The following is a 22,040-nucleotide window of genomic DNA, read 5'->3' as shown; positions in this document are numbered from 1 at the left end:
CATGTGTTGCAACATTTTCTGTGCTATCTTAATCCTACAAGTCTTAGTACTAAAACAAAAAAGGTTCTATTTGTGTCCCACCCTTGACTTATAAGTCAGCATGTGTGGCTGCAAAGTTCTCTGGAGACTCATAAATGCATGTAGTAAACCTTCTTCCTTGCTTTCCAGCAAGGAATTATGTGCCCCAACTCTCGTTGAAGTCACTACTTGGAACCTCTCCATTATTTTGACAATAACTGTTGACCTCAAAGTGCATGGCTGAAAAAGAAAGCAGTGTTGGCACACTAGTGGTTTTCAGACAGCACGAAAGGCTCCATATTTTTAAGAGTTTTCTCCTTGATTTTTTGGTGTGACTAGAAGTCAGTCTGCATCCCTGAAGCTAAACCCTAGTACTATACTTTATCCTAAATTTAAGTTCACAATTGAAACAAAGTAGCTGTGCAGCTTCTACAGGATCAGGTTCTAATGGTGTTGAATTCTGGGTTTATGCCTGTGGGGATTGATGTTTTGCCTTCCAAAACAGCCAGAAATATTTGTAATCAGTGTCCTCTCCACAGCCTGTGTCTTCTCCCTTGTTGGGGAGGGATCAGCACCCACACTGGGCATACTGGAAAGCCTGCAGGTTCCCGCAGGCTGTGGGAGGGGAGGGAAGGCAGCGATGAACAGCGAGTTCAGCGATGTCTCCAGTTAAATGTTGGGTAGAAAACTCAGTGAACTGTTGAGCAGCACGATTAGCAAAAGGGGTTTAGTAAACTGAGCCTTGTTATGTGGCTGCTATTAAGTGTCATGTGTGTCCGTTGGTTCCTGCACCTTCGCTGCTGCTTTGGTGAAGTTTTGTTTCTCGCCTGTTCCTTACATGAGTACTGGAGATAAAGTAAATTTAGTCGAGCTAGAGCTATTTGGGTTGACTAGCCTGGAGTAAAAGACTGTTATTAGTTCTTGAACGCTGAAGCTGCTGTTTTGTAGTCTATTTTGACCTGCTGGATACCAAAGTAAAGCATACTTAGAAGTCCAGTTGGAAAGGCCTATTCCAGGAAGGAAAGCAGTAGTGTTGTATCGGGGTGCGATGTGGTGCCTGACAGAGGGCATAACTGTCATACTAGGGGACCGAACGTAGCTTTATAAAAACCAAAAAAGGTTTCTCCTACATGCTGTGTTTTAAGAGGGCTGCATTTGACAGTCTGTCTCCCCGTATCCACGTATGTGGAAGTACCGGTTGCTCCTGGTTGGCGGGTGGCGAAGCGCTGGCGGGAGGTGGGTGCTGGCAGTACACCCCGCGGGGCTCCCTCTGCCTGGGTGCGCGCCCAGGCTGCTCCCCAGCGGCGCGGCGGGGCGGGTGGCTGTGTCAGGTAGGAGATGGGCTGTGTCAGAGCACAGCTGGCGTATCCTCCTGGCAATAAAGATCTTCCCTTTCTTCCCCCTTTCCCAACGTATGTGGACTAGAGACTTCTTAGTATTTAGATAAGTTGTATATGAATGTAAGACCTGTGACAAAATCTGCTTGCTTGGTCTATTAGGATAAAAATGTATCTTTTTTGGCTTGGTAGAACAGGTGACTAAACCTTTGTGGAGTTCCCCTAATGATTCCTTTATTGGTAATCCTGTTAATAAACTTCATCACAAAGATTATCTGAAGAAAGATTTAAAATGTATGATTAGAATGGGAATCATATATTTTTAAAATAAGTCTTGAATTTGGAGGGGCTTCCGGAAAGCTAATGATACAAGAATAAAGTGGAATACAAGCTACCACTTGTCTAATAGATTGTAATTATTATAATTAATGTGTTTCTTTACTTGCCATTATGATGTTTATTTTCAAGCATTTCTGTTATGCCCAGAGAGAACATTTTAAGGTGATTACAGCATTTCAAATTCTTATTCTTGGAATCTAGAGAGTCTATGAATGGCAACTAAGGAAAACAAATGGGTTGCCAGCTAGCCTGGATTTTCTATCAGGGAGTTTTTAAGGTTCTGAAAATTCACATGGGTTGAAAACTAGTAGTTTATGTTGGTCTTTGTGTGACTTGAGCTTTGATGAGATGCTACGTGTTTATACCTGGCATTTACATGTTAAGAAATAAAAACTTAGCTCTGTACTGAAGTGAAGTCTGGAAGATGACTGTGCAAACCAGAGCAAATTTGGTAAGTCTGGATCTGCCGATCTTTAGACATTCTCTCCAACCTGTCCTGCAGCTTCTTCAGCTAACCCAATTTCAAAATTAAATAACCATTATGCCTGATCTGGGATGATAAGACTTGCTCTTGCAAGCTATATACTCCCTTAAACAATCTAAATGAACACAACAGAGCAGATGGTGATGAAAGGAGGCATTTATTTTATGTCTTTTATATGTCTTTGTCTGTACTTCAAATTGACTTCCTCTGGAAAATGCTGATGAGTCAGGTGTGTCTCAGAGGTGTTGGAGTTCCTGGAAGATGTTAATAACCTTGCTGGAAGATGCAAAGCACCTTATTTATTCCATCTTTTTATTTAGCCTGTTTCTTACTTAGCAACTTCAGAAGTTTTACCACCTGCACAGACATAATCTCATAGCAGTTCCTGCTCAGGGTGCACTTAACGCATTCGTATAAGCAGAGATTTGTAAAAGCACAACAGATCTTAATAAGAAAATGATTACTGTGTAATGAATTTCAGTAAAGCTTCATTAATGTACAAACCTGCGGTTGATGACACTTGGGTACTTGGAGATTCTTGTTAAAAGAACATTTGCTGCTACTAGGCTGACTCACCACTTACTACCTTCTGAGCTCAGAACTACTACTGTTTTGTTTATATATTGTTTCCATTTTTGACTGATTTCCTTGAATTACTCTTATGTACAAAATTAACCAGAAATTATGCCAGCTGATGACTTTAAGTTACAGAAGTACATGGTTTCCTGTTCTGCTGCATACAGACATATTTTTGAAAAGAAAAAAAGAGTAGACAAAGTGTTTGTCTAATTTTAAGTACCATTTTAGGTAGGACAGAATACTTCAACTTTCTCTTATGTTCTTTCGGCTTTTTTCTTTTCTTTTTTTTTTTTTTTTGTCTGCTTTTGCTTGTAAAAAAGAGGGACCCAAGACCTAAAACCCAGTAGGAATTTCTCTGAAACTCCAAGTAGTTCTACTCAGATTTGGATTTGACGGGGCAAATCCTTTAGCTTTATTAACTCTTCATATGTCATAAAGTGACAATGTCTGTGCCTTAGCTGTCAAAACCTTTGTTTTATTTCTTCTTTTTCCTGCAGGATATTTCTTCTGGTGGGAGCTCCAAAAGCAAACACTACCCAGCACAACATAGTGGAAGGAGGCCAGGTGCTCAAATGTAGCTGGAATTCAAACAGAAACTGCCAGCCGATTATATTTGACTCCACAGGTAACGTGTAGTTCACTGAGGGGTGAAGGGGCATCTCTGCTCTAACCCTCGTGTGAGAGAGCAGAAGGCATTCAGGTTCACATGGGGTTTCTTGACGGTCGATGGGAATGCAGCTGTCTTTGGACTGGCAACTGGTCAAGGCTTGGTTTTTCTTGGTGTTGTGGGGTTTTTTCCTTTTTTTTTTTTTTCCTCTCTTCAAGGTTTCTGTTGTCCTTGGTATGTGCTGAAATCCTAGGGGAGCATATATTATTCTTGGTTTATTTTAATCTATTTATGTTTCTCCTCTGTACTTTACAGCAATCCCAAAAATTTAGCAACCTAATTCCTAATGAACCCCCCAAGGGGTTTATAGCCTATTAAAGAACATGGCATGTGAGGAAAGATACTTTTTAATGGCAGCAAAGGTGGTATAGGTGGAAATACTCAGAAGTGTAATCTGAAACTGGGAGTATATACTTCAAGCTGTGGGGAAAAAAAAAAAAAATAAATCTTTTTTTTATTTTTCCCCTCGGAGGTAGCTTCATAGAACTTGTGACGTTTATGACAGCAGCACGCAGGGTGCCTCGGGTCAGAGGCATTGCTTACCCGTTTCTGAAGTGTACTAGAGCTGAGCAGCAACAATGCTGTCGTTAAACTCTTTGCTTGGTCTGCACGCTCTGGTGCCCACCGTGATTTCCACAAGCTGTGGCAGGTCATATGAGAACGCACCGCGTGTGCTTTTCTGCCTGAGCCAGCCAGTGCTGAATCCTGTTTTCCACAGCATGCATGTTTCAGGCCAGCGGAAAAACCTTTCTGTGTCATAGGTTTGGACTGGCAAGACCCATGTGGTAGGGCAGAGGAAGCACCTGTGCTTTTAAGGTCTACTTGGTTATAAGTCATTCTTGCCTCTGCTGGTATTTTTGACTCGGCAGTCTAAAGGCTGTTAGATTTATACGGCCTTCGCACATCGTGTACAAAAGAGTGGAGAAGACCTTCCAGTTCCATTGTCAAGGTAGACCACAAAGTGTTGCTGTTGTTCAGATTTCTGAAATCTCCATGTATTTTTTGGAAAACTACTATGTTACTGGTTCTCTTGAGAAAAAACAAACAAACCAACCAACCCAACCCAAACACCAAAAAACCCTGAGAGCGCACAGAAACCCCAAGTCATTATCAGTCTCTGCTTAACTCTACAGGAGTGTTTCTGCCAGATCACTGAAAATCTCTAGCAAGCTACAATGTGTGACACTTTGTCTGCAGCGGTGTAAGACAGCGAAAGTTGCTTTTACTGTTACTTTGGGCTTATTGTTTACTAGAATACAAAAGTGTGTTTTCTTTTTTTAAAGAAAGAATCTAGATCTCCCTAATTAAAGAGCACTGCTAATACAATAGCCAATTAACTTATGGTAGAGAAAGAGAAGCCACCTGGGGAGGTTCAAAATGCATCTTCCTTTGGGGATGGAAGTGCATTTATCTGTTTATGCTGTGAGCATTTGCAATAGGCTTTTCCGTATGCCACGCAGAGTAAATAGATATAAAGGCCACGCTGGTTTGTTGTGTGTCTCTGCTCAAGGTATATGCTACTGGGCAAACAGTGTTTTGCTTCTAATTTTCCTTAAAGTAATGGGCATGTTAATTGCTAGAAATTTAACAGTAAAAACAGCAGGTCATAATAGCTTAAGAGGATTTATTTCGGGCACTTTTTAACTCATTCCAGCTTTGTGGCAATGAATTGGGAAATAACGCATTTGTCAATTATTCTCTGGGTGAAAAGGGGCATTGTATGTCAGCAAAATAAAATAATAAATGCGCAGGGACAAAATAAATGTCTTTTTTTCTTTGTCCGTGATGCAGTGGTTGATTCCCTACATTACGATGACAATGTCTTGCTGCCAACACGCTGTAAACCCCTGCTCTTGCCTGCCCCTACCTCGTAAGGTAACAGGGGCTGGGGGCAACTTGTGATTCACTTTTCAGGAAACAGAGAGCAGAAGATTTGAGCACTGACTTGTGCTAATGCAGAGGTGATTTCTGTAGATGACAACACAACCTCTGCAAGAATTCCACTTCACCCATCGCTAGTGCAACGTTTGTGTAATACGATTTGTAACTCCAGAGGTATTGCTTAGCCCTGCAGTACAAGGCAGATTTTCATTCCTCCCCCCGACCCCCCAAGATTATCGAGCTGTTTTGTTAATGGAAAAAGCAGCAGCACAGGTTCTGCATAATTCATTAGATGGGTTTCTTCAGAGTTCTTTTCTAATTGTTTACAGCTAGTGAAAAATCTGACCCATGAAAACAGCGAGAACATTTGTACGTGTGGCTTTTTTCTGTTGATCTGTCGATGCCAGACTCCGTATGTGGAGTTGCAGATTTGTAACTTCTCGAAGTCGTGCCCCTGTTGGTCCTCCTGCTTCCCTGTGCCGGCCGGCGTTGCTGGCAGGCCCCGGACCGGGCCAGGCCCTGTGCCTTGCACGCAGCACCTGAGGGCCCGGAGGAGGCCCTGCTGCCGGGCTGTCAACGTAGCGAGGGAAAGGAGGACAGAGCGAGTTTTGTCCTGATCGTGTGAGGTGGTGTTTGTCCACTTGTCTCATGTTAGTATCACAGATAAATACGGGTAGGGTTTTTATCTCTCAATTACTATTTTTTTGGTAAACATTTCTTGTTTTTTAGTGAAGTTTTCCGCCAGCTTTATGTCCTTTTCCCCATCCATACAAAGGCTCAGCTGCACAGAAGTGGGTTTTATGTTCTAACACTTGCTTTTGGTTTTAATATCATATTGTCACGAAAGTGTGCTCATTGACATGAAACAAATGCAACAGCTATAGCATAGCCCAAGAGAGAAGGTACTAGCTGCTTCGTGTTAACCTTTGGAGGAGTTCAGGCCCTTACCTTACACCACTGTTGCTTGTTACTTGCATTTGCCCTCACCCCAGCTCCTCTGGAGGAAAGCAATAAGTCATTAAACTGATAGTTCTTGGTAGTACCAAATTTACTACTTTGTTCCTTCCAGTGTGTGACAACTCAGCACTTTCAGGAGGGATGCTGGGCAGTAGGAGTCCATGGAACTCTCATCGCTCTCATGCTGGAAGTGTATGTATTTCCCTGCCATCCATGCCCTTCCCACCAGCCTGTAACGTGAAAAGCCCTTCATTAAAGCATATATTACAATTTTTAAACTGCTGGCCAAAAAAAAGGTGTTCTTTCACTGTTTCTACTTAGTATATTTTCTAATTTAAAACAGCAGTATATTTTCAAAGGGGCAAGGGGATCTCCCCTTGCCTACATCTCCTAGCACAATGGTTACACTTAGGTAAAAATATACTGAGGAGTATTCTGTATGTATGTCTGTGTGCGTGTATTGCTGTGCATATTATACTAATTGCTTTTGACTTTCTGGTATACATGGTGGCTTTGGAAGGCAAAATGTTTATATCACACATTAACACTTCCCAAATGTAAAGATGCTTCGCTGTGGGGCTTCTGAGCTTTTTAGCATTGACATCAGTTGGCTTTGATTTAACATCGTTATGACTATGTGAAAATTGCATAACAAACATGTGCGGTAGAAAATGCCCTCAGATTCAGGGGTGCATATAGCTGTGCTGCATGTGCTTGTGCGTACATGGCCAGAAAGTTTTTTATTTTGTTTTTATTTTTTTTTTTTTAAGACTTCAAGTGTCATTAGGCATACATTTCAGGCTGGCTTTGGCTCTTGGCAGCACATAAAGGTTAAAGTGAAAAAGGAACCAACCACCAGAGCAAGCTTCCACACATGCACGCTTTCACTGCTCCTGTTGCAGAAGTGAAACACGAAGCAGTGCTGTTATCTGTGACTTTAGCAGGTTATCCTGCAAATCCAGATAGAAATAGATCTGATCTGCACTTCTTTTGCCTTATTGCTGTTTACCTTGTTAATTCAGTAGCTAAATGTGCTACTGTCACAAAACTATAGTTTCTGGAATTTCTATTCTTGTATATCTTGACTTCTTACAACAATTACAATTGAACTGTTTTGTAAAATACTTGAGATTTTTTCTCCTCTGCGTCAGTTAACAAGAGTTTCAGAATGTGTAGGAGGCAGTATTTTTTCAGGACAAGCACCAGGGGGAAAGTTACATTCCCAAGATGGTATATTCTTCAAAACTGCCATAAGCATAAACAATATTAGTAAATCCTTTCTGTTGTAAGATGTTTTACATTTCACATTCAAATTACCAAAACCTCCAAGTTATAGGTCAAGGTGGGTTAATATTTGCCTTCAGTCTTACTTGTTTTCCTCACCAGATAATTTTGTGAACGAAAACATAGTTTAGTTTTGTTCTAATGCACAGCAATAGGGGAATGTTCTGAATCTTATAAAGAAGAAAGAATCTGGAAAAACAAATGGTGGAAAAAACTGCTCTTAGAGCTTGCTGACCCCTAGTACTACTATTTCTATAAGGCTGACTGGAGAGGTGGTTCCTCTCTTAGAAAGCTTAACAATTGGCTCCATCTGCCAGCTGCTTAGCAGCTTTTTCCAGGAAAAACATATTTCTTGTGGGTAAACAGTAAAAGGAATGCACTTAATATAGCAGTCCATTTTCTGCTTCTGATCAGTTCTGAGACAAAGGCCCCAAAAATATTTCTTTTAGACACATCTATTCTCCTTCCCTTTTTCTCCCTCCACAGCCTTCGTGGACTAGCACAGACAGTATTTCCATAATCTTGCTCCGGGAAAAAAGATTCTTGAAAAGTTCAGGGTTTTTTTGCAGGTTATATTTATTTTGTATAGTTGTTCATTTTTTGTGTATAACATTAAACATGCTTGTTCTGTGCAAGAGGAGGATCAAGAGCTCACTGAGCCAGACAACACAACCAGTGAGCAGAGCGGTGGTCACATGTGTATTTTACAAAAATCAGTAAGTCATCTTTATGTTTTTATTTATGTATTTCAGGTTGGCATACGCAGAATAGCAGAGTGGATACACTTAGCTAATTGTCTGACCTCTAGATAAATACTGCTGTTATTTGGCCATGGAGTTTTAGAGAGCAGGATCACTCTGAATTTTCTGACAAACAAACAAATTCTTCAGAGATCTCTGCGACCAGTTGGAGTTAATCAGACTGTACACATGTGAGCAATATGTAGCAAATGAATGTAAACCAAATGAGTTTCCTATGTGCGTGTTTTCCAAAAGGAAACAGTTGTCCTAATCATATTACTTGACTCTTCATCTTTGGAGTCCTAGCTCTTCATCAGTCAAGAACAGTGGCGTGGTAGAAGTAGCATTTCTTCATGCTCCCCTGTCTCTTCATAAAAATGTAATAAAATGGTTTTGTGATAGAGTTTCTCTTGCAAAAGCCAGGCAGTTTTTTGAAGAAAACTTGGAGAAACATACCTTCTCTGATACAGCATGCTCAAAAGCACAGCTCTTTGTCAGCACCAAAACGTGCAGCGCTGAGGCTGTTTCAAGAGCTTCTGCATTTAGAATAATCTGATGAAATGCAGACATCTCTACGAACTGTTACAAAGGAAAATATGCTCATAAAACAACTTTGAACTTCTATGCTAATCAGTTGCAGATTTCTTGAGCAGATTTCATTTTTAGCCGAGAAAGATCTGCTCGCTAAGACAATGTGTTGGTTTGCCCTTCTGAGACAGCGTAACAGATCGCCACACTGATAAATTGTCCTTCCTCCTTTTCGTAAAAGCTTTCCTGACTGCCTTCATTCCTTGTATCGGATCTCAAAATTCAGGATTGGGGAAGTTTACAGAAGCTGCTGAATACTGAAAACTGAGAGCATCTCAGATGATTTCAGCTTTGTGTGGTGTGTTTCTGTTGCTTTGGAAGAAGAACTCAGTATAGCCTTTGGCTGCAGAAAGTTTTATCACTTTGACAGTTGTACTGTCCCTCCTCTCCCCCCCTTCCCATGTGTTTTGACGCACCGGAGTAATTTTAGAGAAATGTTTTTTTCTTAAATATTTTTGAATGACATTATTTTAAGACTGATTTTTTTGATCTGTGCTAAAAGAGGAAAAAGAAGCTTTTGAAAAGGGAAATGCTTATAAAAAACCCTCCCGATTCTTCCTTATGTGTCCACGTTTTGTTTTATTTTTCTATCCCCAAGTGGGTGATTCTAGACAATAGGAGTCTTTGTTTGGAAGCCTAAACCACCAGTTTGGCATGGCTGTATCTATCTGTGACCTATTTAGTTTGAAGTGGGTATTTTAACTGCCTTGTGCAGCTTTGGGCTGTAGCATTGCACAAGGTAAGATCTGCTGATGTCGGGAAGTTATGACTGGAGTGGGTGTTATGAGTTTATATTTGCCTTCTGGAGATTTTGGTCATTTGTGCAAGTGAGTCAGTTGTTCACAGCCCCATCCTTTCCACTTACGGAACAGGGAGATGGAGAAGGAAGTGTGGGGTCGGTCGGTATTTTGTGAAAATAGTATGCTTTCACAAAGTACTGTTTTATTTTTAGCTGATTGTTTCATTAGTATTAGAGTGTAATCTCTATCAGGATTTCAATCTCGAAGGCTATTGATCTAGTCAACAATAAAACAATAAATCTCGTGAAGACCATTCATTCATTTGTAGTGAAATGGATTGATTTTTATCTCGCTACCTCTATCATTACCTCATTCCTATTGAAGTTTGGTTGTTATCCTTATCGTGTGTGTGCTGGCATAACTGAAGTCTGCGCTGGGTACACGCTGCTCTGAATACAAAAGAGGGCGGCAGAATGTATAAAACCTCCTCTGCATGTTACAGCTGACGGGGGGGGGGGGAAACGCTCATGCTTTTGTGATTAGGTAAACTCCTGCATGAATACTGCTGGCTCTCTGCGTGTGTAGCTGGATCTCAACTGTATGACTAGATGGAAAAAAAAAAAAAAAGTATGACTAGATGGAAAAAAAAAAAAAGTCTTATATTAGGCAAAGGGAAAAGATGCTTTTGTTCCAGCACTGCCTGGGGAAAGAAACAGGATCCATACCTCAGAAGAGGGAAGGGGAATAGTGGGAAGGTCTGTGTTCCCGTCTCCCTGGGTCATTAACGAAAACACTGTGGCTAAACCAAGGTTGCTATACCATCAGCTGCCTCACAGCATGGGGAGTTTCAAGTAAAGATAAGCTTGTACTCACTTGCTCTTGCCTCATTAACTAAGGCTGTAATTGCCGGGGTTTTGGGTGGAAGATAGCTAGCCTTACACCATGTAAGGTTCTCGTATTATGAAAACAGTGCTCTCATATATTTTATAACTTTAGCCGTCTTTTGGCTAGCTGCATAAAGTTTCCTTTTACCTAGAAGAGGCAACATCATTTACTTTGAATTGGCATTATTGCAAAGAGTTTTATTTTAATGGAATGTCTGTGAATTGGGTGGCTATTTAAATCTTGCAACTTCCTAAGTATTCATAGTATGATGACACTGAACCAGGCTTGGTCAGTTCACCACCTCTTGATTCATGATTATCTCCGTCAAGTCTGGCAGTCAAGATCAGGGGCAAATGTTTTAGTTCGGTTTTCTCATTACTATGCAAACAGGTGGGCTGCAAGTTACAACGCGATCTACTTACTCAACTGCAGTCATTCAGTAGTAACACCATTGTTTCTGTAACTGATAACAGTTACATTGGGGAACAAGAAGGTGCCAAGCATCCAACGCTGATAGCCAAAAGAAATCCTGCGCTTAAAGAACTTTAGATCTTTTTATTATACTTGGGAGATGGCTTAGGCAATCTTTTTTTGTTTTTCTGCAATTTCTACTCAGCATCTTTCCACATTAGTTTCAATTTATAAATTTTAATCCTGTGTAATGCAGTAAAGTGACAGTGTTCCATTGGTCCAGCAGCAGCAATACACCTGTGTAATGGATTTTTAAAGCAATTCTGTTCCTGCCTTGACAACCCCATCGCCCACCTGGAAAGGACCCTGTGAGACAAAGCACTCTTGACTTGGCATGTCAGCCCTTTTTCCCTTATAAAAGAGTTATATAAAACCATCATGTGATGTCTACTAGAGCGAGAGGGAAGGAGCAAAGGAAGAAACATGGCATAAGCTGCCTTTACAGGCAGGAAGTAATACCCTGTGGTCAAGTGACCTAATCCTGGAATTTCATGAAGGATCAAGTAGGAGTCCCTGCAGCAGCTGCGTTTTAGTCTGACAAATAGCATTGTGTAAAAACTCTGAACGTTTCCTTGAATAAATCTCATCAGAACATAGTTTGTATTGTCTAGACATACATTGGAATGCCTGTTTAAAATGTACATCATTGGTTTAAAGACATTTCTAAGGTATTCTTGGGACACTCTAAAAGAATTTAGAAATATAAAAAACTCAGCAGTGGCTATGAGAACTACTACAGTAGTGAGACTGACTATAATACATAAAAATATTGGTATGGATTTATAAATCCCTGTGTGTTTAAATCCTACCTGTATTATAGTACTTCATTTAATGTAGACACTATTTTTTAAAGAGTATGGGGGAAGCCTTTTTTTTTTTTATTATAACTACCACTGAAAAGCTATACCATGATAAAATAATAATAAAGTCAGGCTCTTTACTTACATGAAAGCACAGAAATGGTTAAGTCGGTCCTGTATCATCCCATGACATATCTACTTTACAGTATAGCTAAAACACCTTATTTAACTCTGATTTGCTTCAGTGAGGGTTCACATTTAACTGTTCTTTATGTTTGTTTTCCCTAGTCAAGAACAGAAACCCAAATGGTGTTTCATTTAAAGCAAGGGGATTTTTGATGACAGGGTGTTTTCCAGATTTCCTCATAAAATTAGTTTTTCTTATGGACTTAAGAAAGGCTCATATTCTATTACATAGTGTTTTCCTAGGGAGAATTTTGAATGAGTGTGGGCAAATAAAGGTTACTTTTCTTCTTCAGTGGAGAGTTAACATTAGATTTGGCCTGTGCTTAATGTTTGTAATTTTTTATCTGAAAAGTCCACATTTCCAATGGCTGTACTTTCTACTTGGAGCTAGTTTTTGTGTCTTAATGCACTTTCCTGTGTTAAATCCAGTCTTCAGCTGAACAGCAACCCAGTCTCCCCAAGATGCCCCCCTTAGTTTTAGAGGACCTAGAGAAGGTTTGAATCTAAGAGAAACTCCATGTAAGGCATCTTAACCTTTTAGCAGATGTTGTTTTGTTATGTGTATCTGCGCTGACATGACATGATTTGACTAAGATGTTTGTAAAATATTTTTGCAATAGTAGCGTACTATAAATAAATAGATTTTATTTAGCCAAACGGCCTAATGGAGCACATTTTGCTATGTGGCAGGGTGTTTTTTTTAAGCATAAGAATTCCTAGTTTGTTATTTAGGCTTTCCAAAATTATGATGCTGGTTTCTGAAGTCATCACATTTGGAACATTATAAACTTGGGGTCACGTTCATTTGCTTTCTGATTGCAGATTTTAGTTTTTTATATGCCACCTTCTGACTATATCTCAAAGCCTAGATGTTTACCGAGTAAAATAAAATTGAAGAGAGGGTTCTAGTATTGTCCTCACTTTAGAGCTGAGTCAGGGTTTTTTCAGTACTGTAAAATAAATAGTTTTGTCCTCTAAAGACTGAGGGAGAGAAGTTTTTGTAGATGCTGTCCTGGAATTTGATTCTTATTTGAGGGGGGGTCAGCACCTGCAGCTCGAGAACACACAGGGAAAAGGCAGAGGGGGGCAGTTTTGGCGGCATGTGGTGGTTAAACTACTGCTTCCCCTCTTCTCCAGGGCAATCAGCGTAGACTGTGCGTAGATGGCACCTCATCTGATTAATTCAGCTGAAACTTGAAGGAACTAACTTCTTAGCACCTGTGATAAAATCAGATTGCTGATTATGCTGCATGGCTGCTTCCCTGATATTGCGGCAAGACCATTCCTTCTACATGTTGCCTATTGTTTTAAACTTGCAGGGGAAGTTGACATCCTAGACCCTTTTATAGTACCTGGCATGATAGGATTCTGCTTTACATTATAAAACTGCTATACAACCTTTCATTTTACTCACAGATATATAGCATTGTATAAGTATCCAGCAGGAAGGTGTAAAAGGCCATGCCATAACTATTCTCAAGTTTTATGTTGTTTAAAGTTTTGTTTAGCAAGTAAAACTGAGAGATTCCTTTGTATTTGAGAGTAGCTGAACAGATGGAGAGTAGAAGCCAAATCTGTCTTTCTAGGCCGTGTAACCTTGGGTGCGGTTACAATTAGAATAAACGAATTTTAAGTCCCTGGTGCTGCCAAAAAGTATATAGTTCCCAGCTGTACGTTTCTGTCTTCTCCCCAGCAGGCCAGCTCTATTTCACTCCCCATGCAGTTGGCTGGGTTGGTCCCTGATCCAGTGGGATATTTTTTAGTGGGGTTCATTCTTAGGTGGTTCGTGTTGTGACTACGTGACCGGAAGGTAGTAGTGGTAAGACAGAGACCGGCAGCAGGAATGTATGGTCAGGAGGACATGGGAACTGCTACCCCTCTTGGGGACAGCTTCACCTGAAACTCTCGCAGTCACGCAACTGCATCCTTCCAGCAAAGCTGTCCTTGGGGGGATTTTCATTAACTAAAGGCAAGGAGGTTTTAGAAGTGTGCTAAAGACAACTACCTGTTTGGAAAACATTGGTCTGGTTTTGGCTTTCTGTACCCTGACAAGGTGATGTGCAGGTCCCCAGACGACATTTCTGTCAGTGCAAGGGTGACAGTATATGTGTTCAAGTGTACATGAACCTGTGCAGATGTGCTGATCACCAGGCCCTCCATGTCTTTAGCACCTATTCAGGAAGGGTGACAGAAGGAAGTTGGGCTTTTCAATTAGCTTTGATGAAACTAGAAGAAAGGCTCTAGTTCTCTGTGATGCTACGTGCTCAGCGTTGGTTTCTACAGAGTGCCAATCTAAGAGCAAATGTAGTCCCAGATTACTTGCTTGTTTCGGTTGACTCTGCAGATTAGAATCACTTCTGTTGTCCTTTTCATGGGCTTTTCCCAATGAAGTAACCTGGTCTGTGGAGACAAAACAAGGTGTGAGACAAGCAAGGAAGTTTTGAATGAAGTGGTGACAGGTCTCTGATTCATAGCAGGTTGGGTTTGGGGATTCCCCCAGCAGTCTCTGATGTATGGGTGTTGACCTCAATGACTCCTTTAGCTTTAGGCGCTGTAAACCAGCGATTTAGGTGACTTTTTAAAAATACATGTTTTCTGGAGTGTTACATCCGTTGTCTCATTAGGCTGGCAAAGTTTCCATTGTTGTTCAGAAGAAACCTTAAGTGATTTAGAGACTTTTAACATTCACACTGCAGAAATACCACTCATTAAGTTGCTTCTACCAGCCTTCATCACTGAGCAGTTGGCATACAGACACTGGTGCAAATTATCCCTTACCTTGCTCTTCTGTATGGAAAACTCTAACATTTTTGTTGCTCAATACCCTTTCTTTCACTTTACTCTTAGCTTGTAAGCATGCTAGTTGCCATGATTTGTACGCTGCAGTGACATTCAGAATAGAGATGTTAATACTTGGAACAGTAGTGGAAGAATTTCCGTCCCGATTCTAGCCAAAGGCAAAACTCATGTAATTTAATCAGGGCAATATTTATTCTAGAGGCATTAGTCCTAATTTGGCTTTGGCACTGATTCTTGAGCAGTGCTGTAATCTGACTTGAGAGACAAATAGCGCAAGTATGAGGGGTATTTACTGTGTCGCTGTCAGAGATGCTATAAACTTTGTGCTCGTACAAGAAATTAGTATTGTACAAGTGTTTCACATGTAAAAATAGCTGCATTTGGCCCTAGATGTAAAAATTAATAGTATTAATAAGTTCTTTTTAAAGCATGTTTTCATGAATGGATGGGATCCTGCAATGTTACTGTTTTCTCCTTTTCTCTGTATGCATCAAAACCAATGACTTGGCTTTTTTTTTTATTCTTACTGCACAGTTTCCTGTGAAATTATGCTTCTTTTTCATTTTCTTTGTAGGCAACAGAGATTTTGCTCCTGATGATCCACTGGAATTTAAGTCTCATCAGTGGTTTGGAGCCTCTGTGAGATCCAAAAACGATAAAATTCTGGTAGGTTTTTGATGCCCTTCAAATGCCTCGGTACTGGGATACTGTAGTGGAAAAAACTGTGAAAAGATCTGGATAATTCAGAATTTAAACAAAATCCCACTAATCAGTATGGCTTGTCTTTTTCAGAATTTACTGGCTAGCCTTTTTTAACTCTTTATAACCAAAGGTTGTAGCATTTTTGTCTTGTATTAAGTAGTAGAATTAGTTTTTCTGAAGATAGAATGTTTTATAAATTCTTGATGAACTCTTCACTGCTGTTGCTTTAAGAAATTATTATTTCTAAAATGCTTTCAATAAATCAGCTATTTTTAAAAATACAAACTGGTGATACTTCTGCCCCGGCACTGCTAATATAAATTTTCTCTAATAACATATGGTACATCTGCCAAAATTTTTTTGGGTACTATTCTGTAGCAAATTGGAATTCCATTGTATTATCCTATATCCAACAGCATTTTGAAGCGGAGTTTGTTTTATCACTGCCATGTTTTCTTTCTTAGGCCTGTGCCCCACTGTACCACTGGAGGACTGAAACAAAACAGGAGAGAGAGCCTGTAGGAACCTGTTACCTGCTTGCGGGATCCAAATCTGTGGAATATGCACCCTGCAGGTCGAGTAAGTGTCGAGCACTTTGTTGCTTTTCTGTTTGGAATTTCTCCTGTGTTGTATTTGGTGCACATTAGAAGTGGGATGTTTTACAGGTATTTTCTCCTTCCCTGTATAGCCTCATAGCAAGTAGAAAAAAACCTAAGCTAGATCCAGACATCTGAATTCTCCTCCAGTTGATGTTCAGGATGGAGACCTTGCTTTCTCTGCTGTAGGGCAGAGGAGGATCTTAGATCCATGTATCATTGGAATTGAGGAGTTCAGTTTTTGAAAGGACCACTCTTGTAGGAATCACTCAAGCAAAATTATGTAGCAAGTGCTTTTTCAAAGACCAACTCTGCAATTTTCTGAAGCTTAATTATCGTTATTCAACTAATTTAAAGAGAAAGCTCATTTCAGAAGACAAGCTGTTGTACAGGTAGGTTCTGATTTCCATGTATGCATACATACGTAGCAATGCACTGTTTTAAATATATTCGTTGTGGCACATTTTGAGTCTTATTTTCCAAACGTTTTGCATCCATAATATGTAGTTGAGTTGATAGATTATTGAGATGATTATAACCTTTTTTAAAATGTAGAAGTCTAAAGGTTGAATGTCCAAGCTATGTTTATGTCTGTTTTTTTTTTTTTTTTAATTTGCTGAAAATCATTGGTGAATAGGAGGAATGAAATCCAGTGTGGTCCAACATAAAAAGAAGTTAAATAAGCATCTATTAAACTAAATCATGCTAGTTAAGTAGTCACACTTCCAGATAAGGGGGTCTCAATATTTCTACTCTAGAGCTGTATAGTCGTCAGATTAACTCAGCTGTAACAGTTCTTACTGGGATGAGTCTCAGATTGTAGAGATCTTTTCAGCTGGGTATGATTTTTTGTTTTTTTGTGTTAAGCCAATACTTGAAATGATTTATGGTTATGTACCTTTCACTATGGTACGGATTTTTATTCCATACAAAGAACCCCAACTTTTTCCCTATTTTCCAGATGCCTTATTTCCTGAAGAAAAATTGCAAATATTTTTCCTCCAAACTTCTGAAGATCAAATATAGAGGAACAGGGAGTTGCTGTTTACTTTGACTGTGTTAGTCTAGAATGTTAATAATGTTAATAGTATATGTATGTTAGGCCAGCCCTAAAGTTGCTACAGCATTTGGTTGTGAGTTGTTGATAAAGAGAAAATACTGATTTAAGAGAAAAATAATTCCAAGGTTCAAGTTCAGGAGTGCAAGGTTATATAAGAAGATGCATTGGAAAGTATCCTCAGCATCATCTGATCTACTGATCTAGTATTGATAATATTTCTTTTCTTTATTTTTCTCTCTCTTTCTTTTCTATCCCTTCTTTTTTGTAGCCACTATCGATGCAGATGGACAGGGATTTTGTCAAGGTGGATTTAGTATTGACTTTACAAAGGTATGTGATTCTTTCTCAATTCCTATGAGTCAGCAGACAGTTGCAAGTTAACAACCCCGATACAGACCACATACAAGCACAGCTATTATGAAGCTAAATGTAAACTACTGTTCCAGGGGGGAAGAACCACAATTAAACACATCCTTGTAAATAAACAGAAAGAGCTTCAAACCACTCTGGTATTATAAAAATATTTCTCCCTACATCTTCACAGCAGCACGCTTACACCTCCCGTAGGAATCATGTCCTGAACAAATAATCTGTTTTTCCAGCCTCATGCTATAAACCTCTGCTGCAGCTAGTCCTCAAGTAAAATAAATTGTAGTAGTCAGGTTTATTGAGACACTTATTTTGCAGGGATTGGTGCACAGCTAGTGTTAGTAGTGTTACCTCAAGGAAGAATAACTTACTGTTAAAGGGAACTGGTAAACAATGTCCTTGTGATCTATGTTTTGTTGTTCTCATCAGCTAGCAGAAGTAGACTTTCTCCTTTTTTGCCATCTGCCTTGTGTTTCTTCTACTTTTGTGTTCTCCATGCTTTTTATAGTTTGTTTGTTTGGTTGGGTTTTTTTGAATTCACAATTACTTTTAAAATCCAAGCACAATCAAGCTGTGCAAAAATCTGAGAACTAATGGTAGTTTTTTATATTGTACAGTTAAATTGTGTACCATAGTCTGGACATGTTGAGACCACACAAGTCCTATTTGTGATGTGGCAATTTTTTGGGTTCTTCACATCTTATGATTGGGTCATATCCCTTCACTTTTTGCCCGAGGGCACTCTGTTTTTTTTTTTTCCTCCAGAGGAAACTGTGCAAAGTGCAGTACAGGACTGTAAGTGTTTGAGTTATTTTGCATGTACCCCTTAGTCTTACTGTATAGACCCAGTTACTTTATAGGCCCCAGTTAAAACCAACCTTGGGCTGTAATCCAAAACTCTAGCTAAGTGGGAAAGCCTGGGTATAAGGTATCTCCAGATCTCTGACCTAGATTTTTCTGAGTGGTGAATAAGGGAGTTTTTAAGATTAAAACCTGAATAAGTGGCTTAGTTATGCAGCAAAGCCTATGGCCCAGTTCATTACTTACAGAGGAAATTCCCAGCACTGGGATAGTAACTGTGGTTAAAGTTTCATAAAGTGGTCTGTGGAATGCATTTGTACCAAGGAATATGGAGTGGAGGAATTACTTCACAGCTTTTCAGAATTACACTTTTCTAAAGGTAAGTTACAGGAAGTGGCAGGGGCTGAAGGTGAAACTAATTTTGTGTAGTGACCTAAAAACATGTTATGATTGCCTTGTAACAGTCTTAAAGTTTTCTCCTAATTGTATTTCTATTGTCTTAGATTTATGTGGGTAGAAGGGTCTATTACAATAAAGCCGAATTCTGCCTAGAATTTTAAATGAGTGGAATAGGGAAGCAAGTCACTGAAGACATATTGTTTGTTATCTTAGCATTTTGAGATTAATATTTAATTAATCATCCCTTCAAAAAGTAAAATGTATTGCAGTCAGTGAAGCTACAGTGATATACATACATGGGATTACTCCCCATAAACACAGGACATGTTCTCTTGTCTTTAGATACGCTTTATGTGTTTTTTCTTTTTTTTTCTTTCTTTTTTCCCCCCACCTCTCCCCTCCAAGGGAGACAGAGTGCTACTTGGAGGACCTGGAAGTTTTTACTGGCAAGGTGAGATATATCACTTAAGTGACAGAAAAGTTGACCTCTTTGATTTTTCTCTTTATCCTCGTAGTCATTTGTATCCACACTCCTCCAATCACTGTCAAAGTCTTAGTAAGAAAACTAACATAAATAATTTTTCTTCATCCTTCAAAGTATTTCCTGAATAATCAAGGCAATCACAGATTAAAGCTGAAGTAACAATTGTATAGATTATCTTTTGTCTTTTAAATAATTCTATGATTGTTTTAGAGGTATTTTCCCAGGAATGTGGAATTTGTTTCCATCAGCAGGCTAAGTTTCCTTTAGGATATTTTGCTTGTTGTTTCGAAGTCTACATGTGTTGTAACTTCTGACACACCTGTGAAGCATGTATTTTCTGTGAGGAATGTACCCTGCAAAGAGAACTATCGTTGTTTTCCTTTGATGGCAAAGATGTATTGTCTTTGTTACCTGTTTGTGCCATGGTGCACATTTTACCTCATACTGCACTGTTTATGCAGAACATTACCTATGTATTTTGCTAATGTGGGCTTCAGTTAGTATTTGTTTGCAGGATCATTCAGCGTTTAGCTGTAGCTCTCTGTTCAAAAGATGGTGCTGCTACAATCAGGACATGGCTGCAAAATTCTGCTACCTGTTTCTTTTTTAACATAAATACTAATGTTTATGAAAGATTTTCTGTGTCATGCCAACCTACACGTAGATGCAGCAGCACAGGAGGCTTGTTTGCAGTCCTGTTTTAAATTCTGAACAAAATGGAATGATTGAAACTAAACTGCAGATACAGTATAATATAGATTATGGTTGTGTATTTGTTTTATTGCTTTTTGGCAGAAGTGGCATCTCATCTGCCAAAACTACTTTATTCTCTTTGGCTACTACCAAAAGGAAAATATCTCAGCTCTGAATAGAAGACAGTAGTATACTTCTGAAACCTAGATTTTTCACCTCAAATTTTGATTCCACATTCTGAGATGCTGGAGGAGTAGTTTTCCCTATACTTCATACCTGTATGAATATGTATGTGAAGTCAGTGCTTTTCTGAAAAAGAAAAAAAAAAAAAAAGAAAAAAAAATAGTGATTCAAGATTTAAGTTAAACTCAGAGAAAAGACCGGCATGAAGTCACCGCCTAGCGGCTACTGAAGTGACAGCAGAGGATGCGGCGCTGCGCGACGCCGTCCCCTTCGCTGCCCGATTAAACTCGCGCGTTACGGTGTTTAGACAAGGAGCGATGACTCAGTTCTGCAATCCCCTAAGCATATGCTTACTGTTACCTAACTGAGCAGTCCCATTTCAGTCCTGGCTTACACATAGGAGCGGATTCTGTTTCCAGTGAGAACTCTGTGTGCTTTTGATTAAATATGCACATAAATCTTTGCTGAAGTAGGATCCAAATTTTCACTTATATCCTTTCTAGTGCTGCTGCTGTTGGCTACTTTCTGGTCAGTATTGTGAAAGAGTTGTTGCTTTAGAAGCAAACATCCTATAAATGAGTCCCGTTCCTTACCAAATGAGTGCATCCATATTTTATTTGTGGTTTTAACCCGTTTTCTTTCTCTTTAGGCCAACTTATTTCTGATCGAGTGACAGAGATTGTGGCTAAATATGACTCCAAAGTCTACAGTACAAAGTATGATGACCAGTTAGCAACCAGACCTGCCAGTGCTGCTTTTGATGACAGCTACTTGGGTGCGTAGCTTGAAAAGAAAGCGAGCCTAGCTGTACTTGAAAAACTCCCTTGCGCTATTCGTATTTAAGTCTAAATCACACTACTATTACTTCAGTATTTGACAGATAACTAAAGAGCTATGTACCTGAAAATGCAGTAGTTTATGTATGACAGAAGCTTAGTTATCCTGCCATAGGCTTGATTCAAAAAGCACCTGATGACAAAATAAATGGAAATATTGCCATGAATTTCTGTGCTTTCTGATTCAGGCCAAATTTGGTAATGGCCGAAGTAGGACTTTTATGTGAGAAGTTAGTCACATACCTATTTTTTTAGAAAAGCAGCTGCTTCTAAATAATCTACCAAAACAAAAATGTGAAAGAACCGTGTTTGGGAAGAAAAATAATGAAGAGATTCCCTTAGAGGAGTGTGAAGTCATCATGTAGCTTCATATATGTCTAACTGGGCTCAGAAAAAAAGCAAGGATAGATCAAGACAGTTCCCAGGATGGTAATATTAAAATTTTCATCTTCTGATCTCAAATTCATTGATGCTGATGAATTACAGTCTACTCATGTAGCTATTCACAGTCTAAGCTACTTAGAGGCAATATTTATTCCATTGCGATTTAAGATGAAGCAAGAGGAGTGTGCACAGAGACCTATGAAAAGTGTAAAGAGAGATGAAAGGTTTAGTAAGGTCTTGAAAGTGATTTACTACTTTTGTCTGTTGATCAGGTTATTCGGTGGCTGTTGGAGACTTCAGTGGTGATGGCATAGACGGTAAGACCCTTGCTTCAGTAAAAAAGATCATGTTAATTGTCTGGGCAAATCTTTCAAGTAAATGGTATAGAACAAACAACAGAGTGCCCAGGAAAATGCATAAAAAACTAAGAATGAGCTACTCGGTTCAAGCAAAGTCATTGTTCTTTGGGACCTGAATGTTATCTGGATGTCTTGCTTTATATTTCAGACTTTGTATCAGGAGTCCCAAGAGCAGCAAGAACTCTGGGCATGGTAGGAAATTTGAAACATTAAACTTTACAATAAGTTAAAAAAGCTGAATGTTGTTCATATGCTGTAATGTGCTTTTCTTCATGTGCAGGTGTCTATTTACAATGGGAAAAACATGTCTTCCATGTACAACTTCACTGGAGAGCAGGTATGTAGCTTTATTCAGTGTGGTGGGTGACTGGGAGGCTATTCCTATAGAAACATGACAATTTGAGACAGTATTTAGGGTA

The 22,040-nt window shown here is 39.4% G+C and overlaps 1 protein-coding gene across 1 annotated transcript in view; it reads left to right on the top strand.

Moving 5' to 3' along the window:
* The window catches only part of ITGAV (integrin subunit alpha V), a 50,803-nt gene that overhangs the window by 1,096 nt on the left and 27,667 nt on the right, over positions 1-22,040 (top strand). The window contains exons 2-10 of the mRNA XM_032995198.2: positions 3,255-3,382; positions 15,330-15,421; positions 15,922-16,036; positions 17,382-17,443; positions 19,088-19,133; positions 20,692-20,817; positions 21,535-21,579; positions 21,770-21,813; positions 21,902-21,958. Coding sequence (XP_032851089.2) covers positions 3,255-3,382; positions 15,330-15,421; positions 15,922-16,036; positions 17,382-17,443; positions 19,088-19,133; positions 20,692-20,817; positions 21,535-21,579; positions 21,770-21,813; positions 21,902-21,958 — 715 coding nt within the window. The remainder of the gene's footprint in view (positions 1-3,254; positions 3,383-15,329; positions 15,422-15,921; positions 16,037-17,381; positions 17,444-19,087; positions 19,134-20,691; positions 20,818-21,534; positions 21,580-21,769; positions 21,814-21,901; positions 21,959-22,040) is intronic.

Source organism: Tyto alba, unplaced genomic scaffold (genome assembly GCF_018691265.1).
Source record: "Tyto alba isolate M040663 unplaced genomic scaffold, T.alba_DEE_v4.0 Super-Scaffold_7, whole genome shotgun sequence".
NCBI lineage: Eukaryota > Metazoa > Chordata > Aves > Strigiformes > Tytonidae > Tyto > Tyto alba.
Note: the sequence above shows the minus strand (reverse complement) of the source record. Positions and strands in the feature narration are given on the sequence as shown.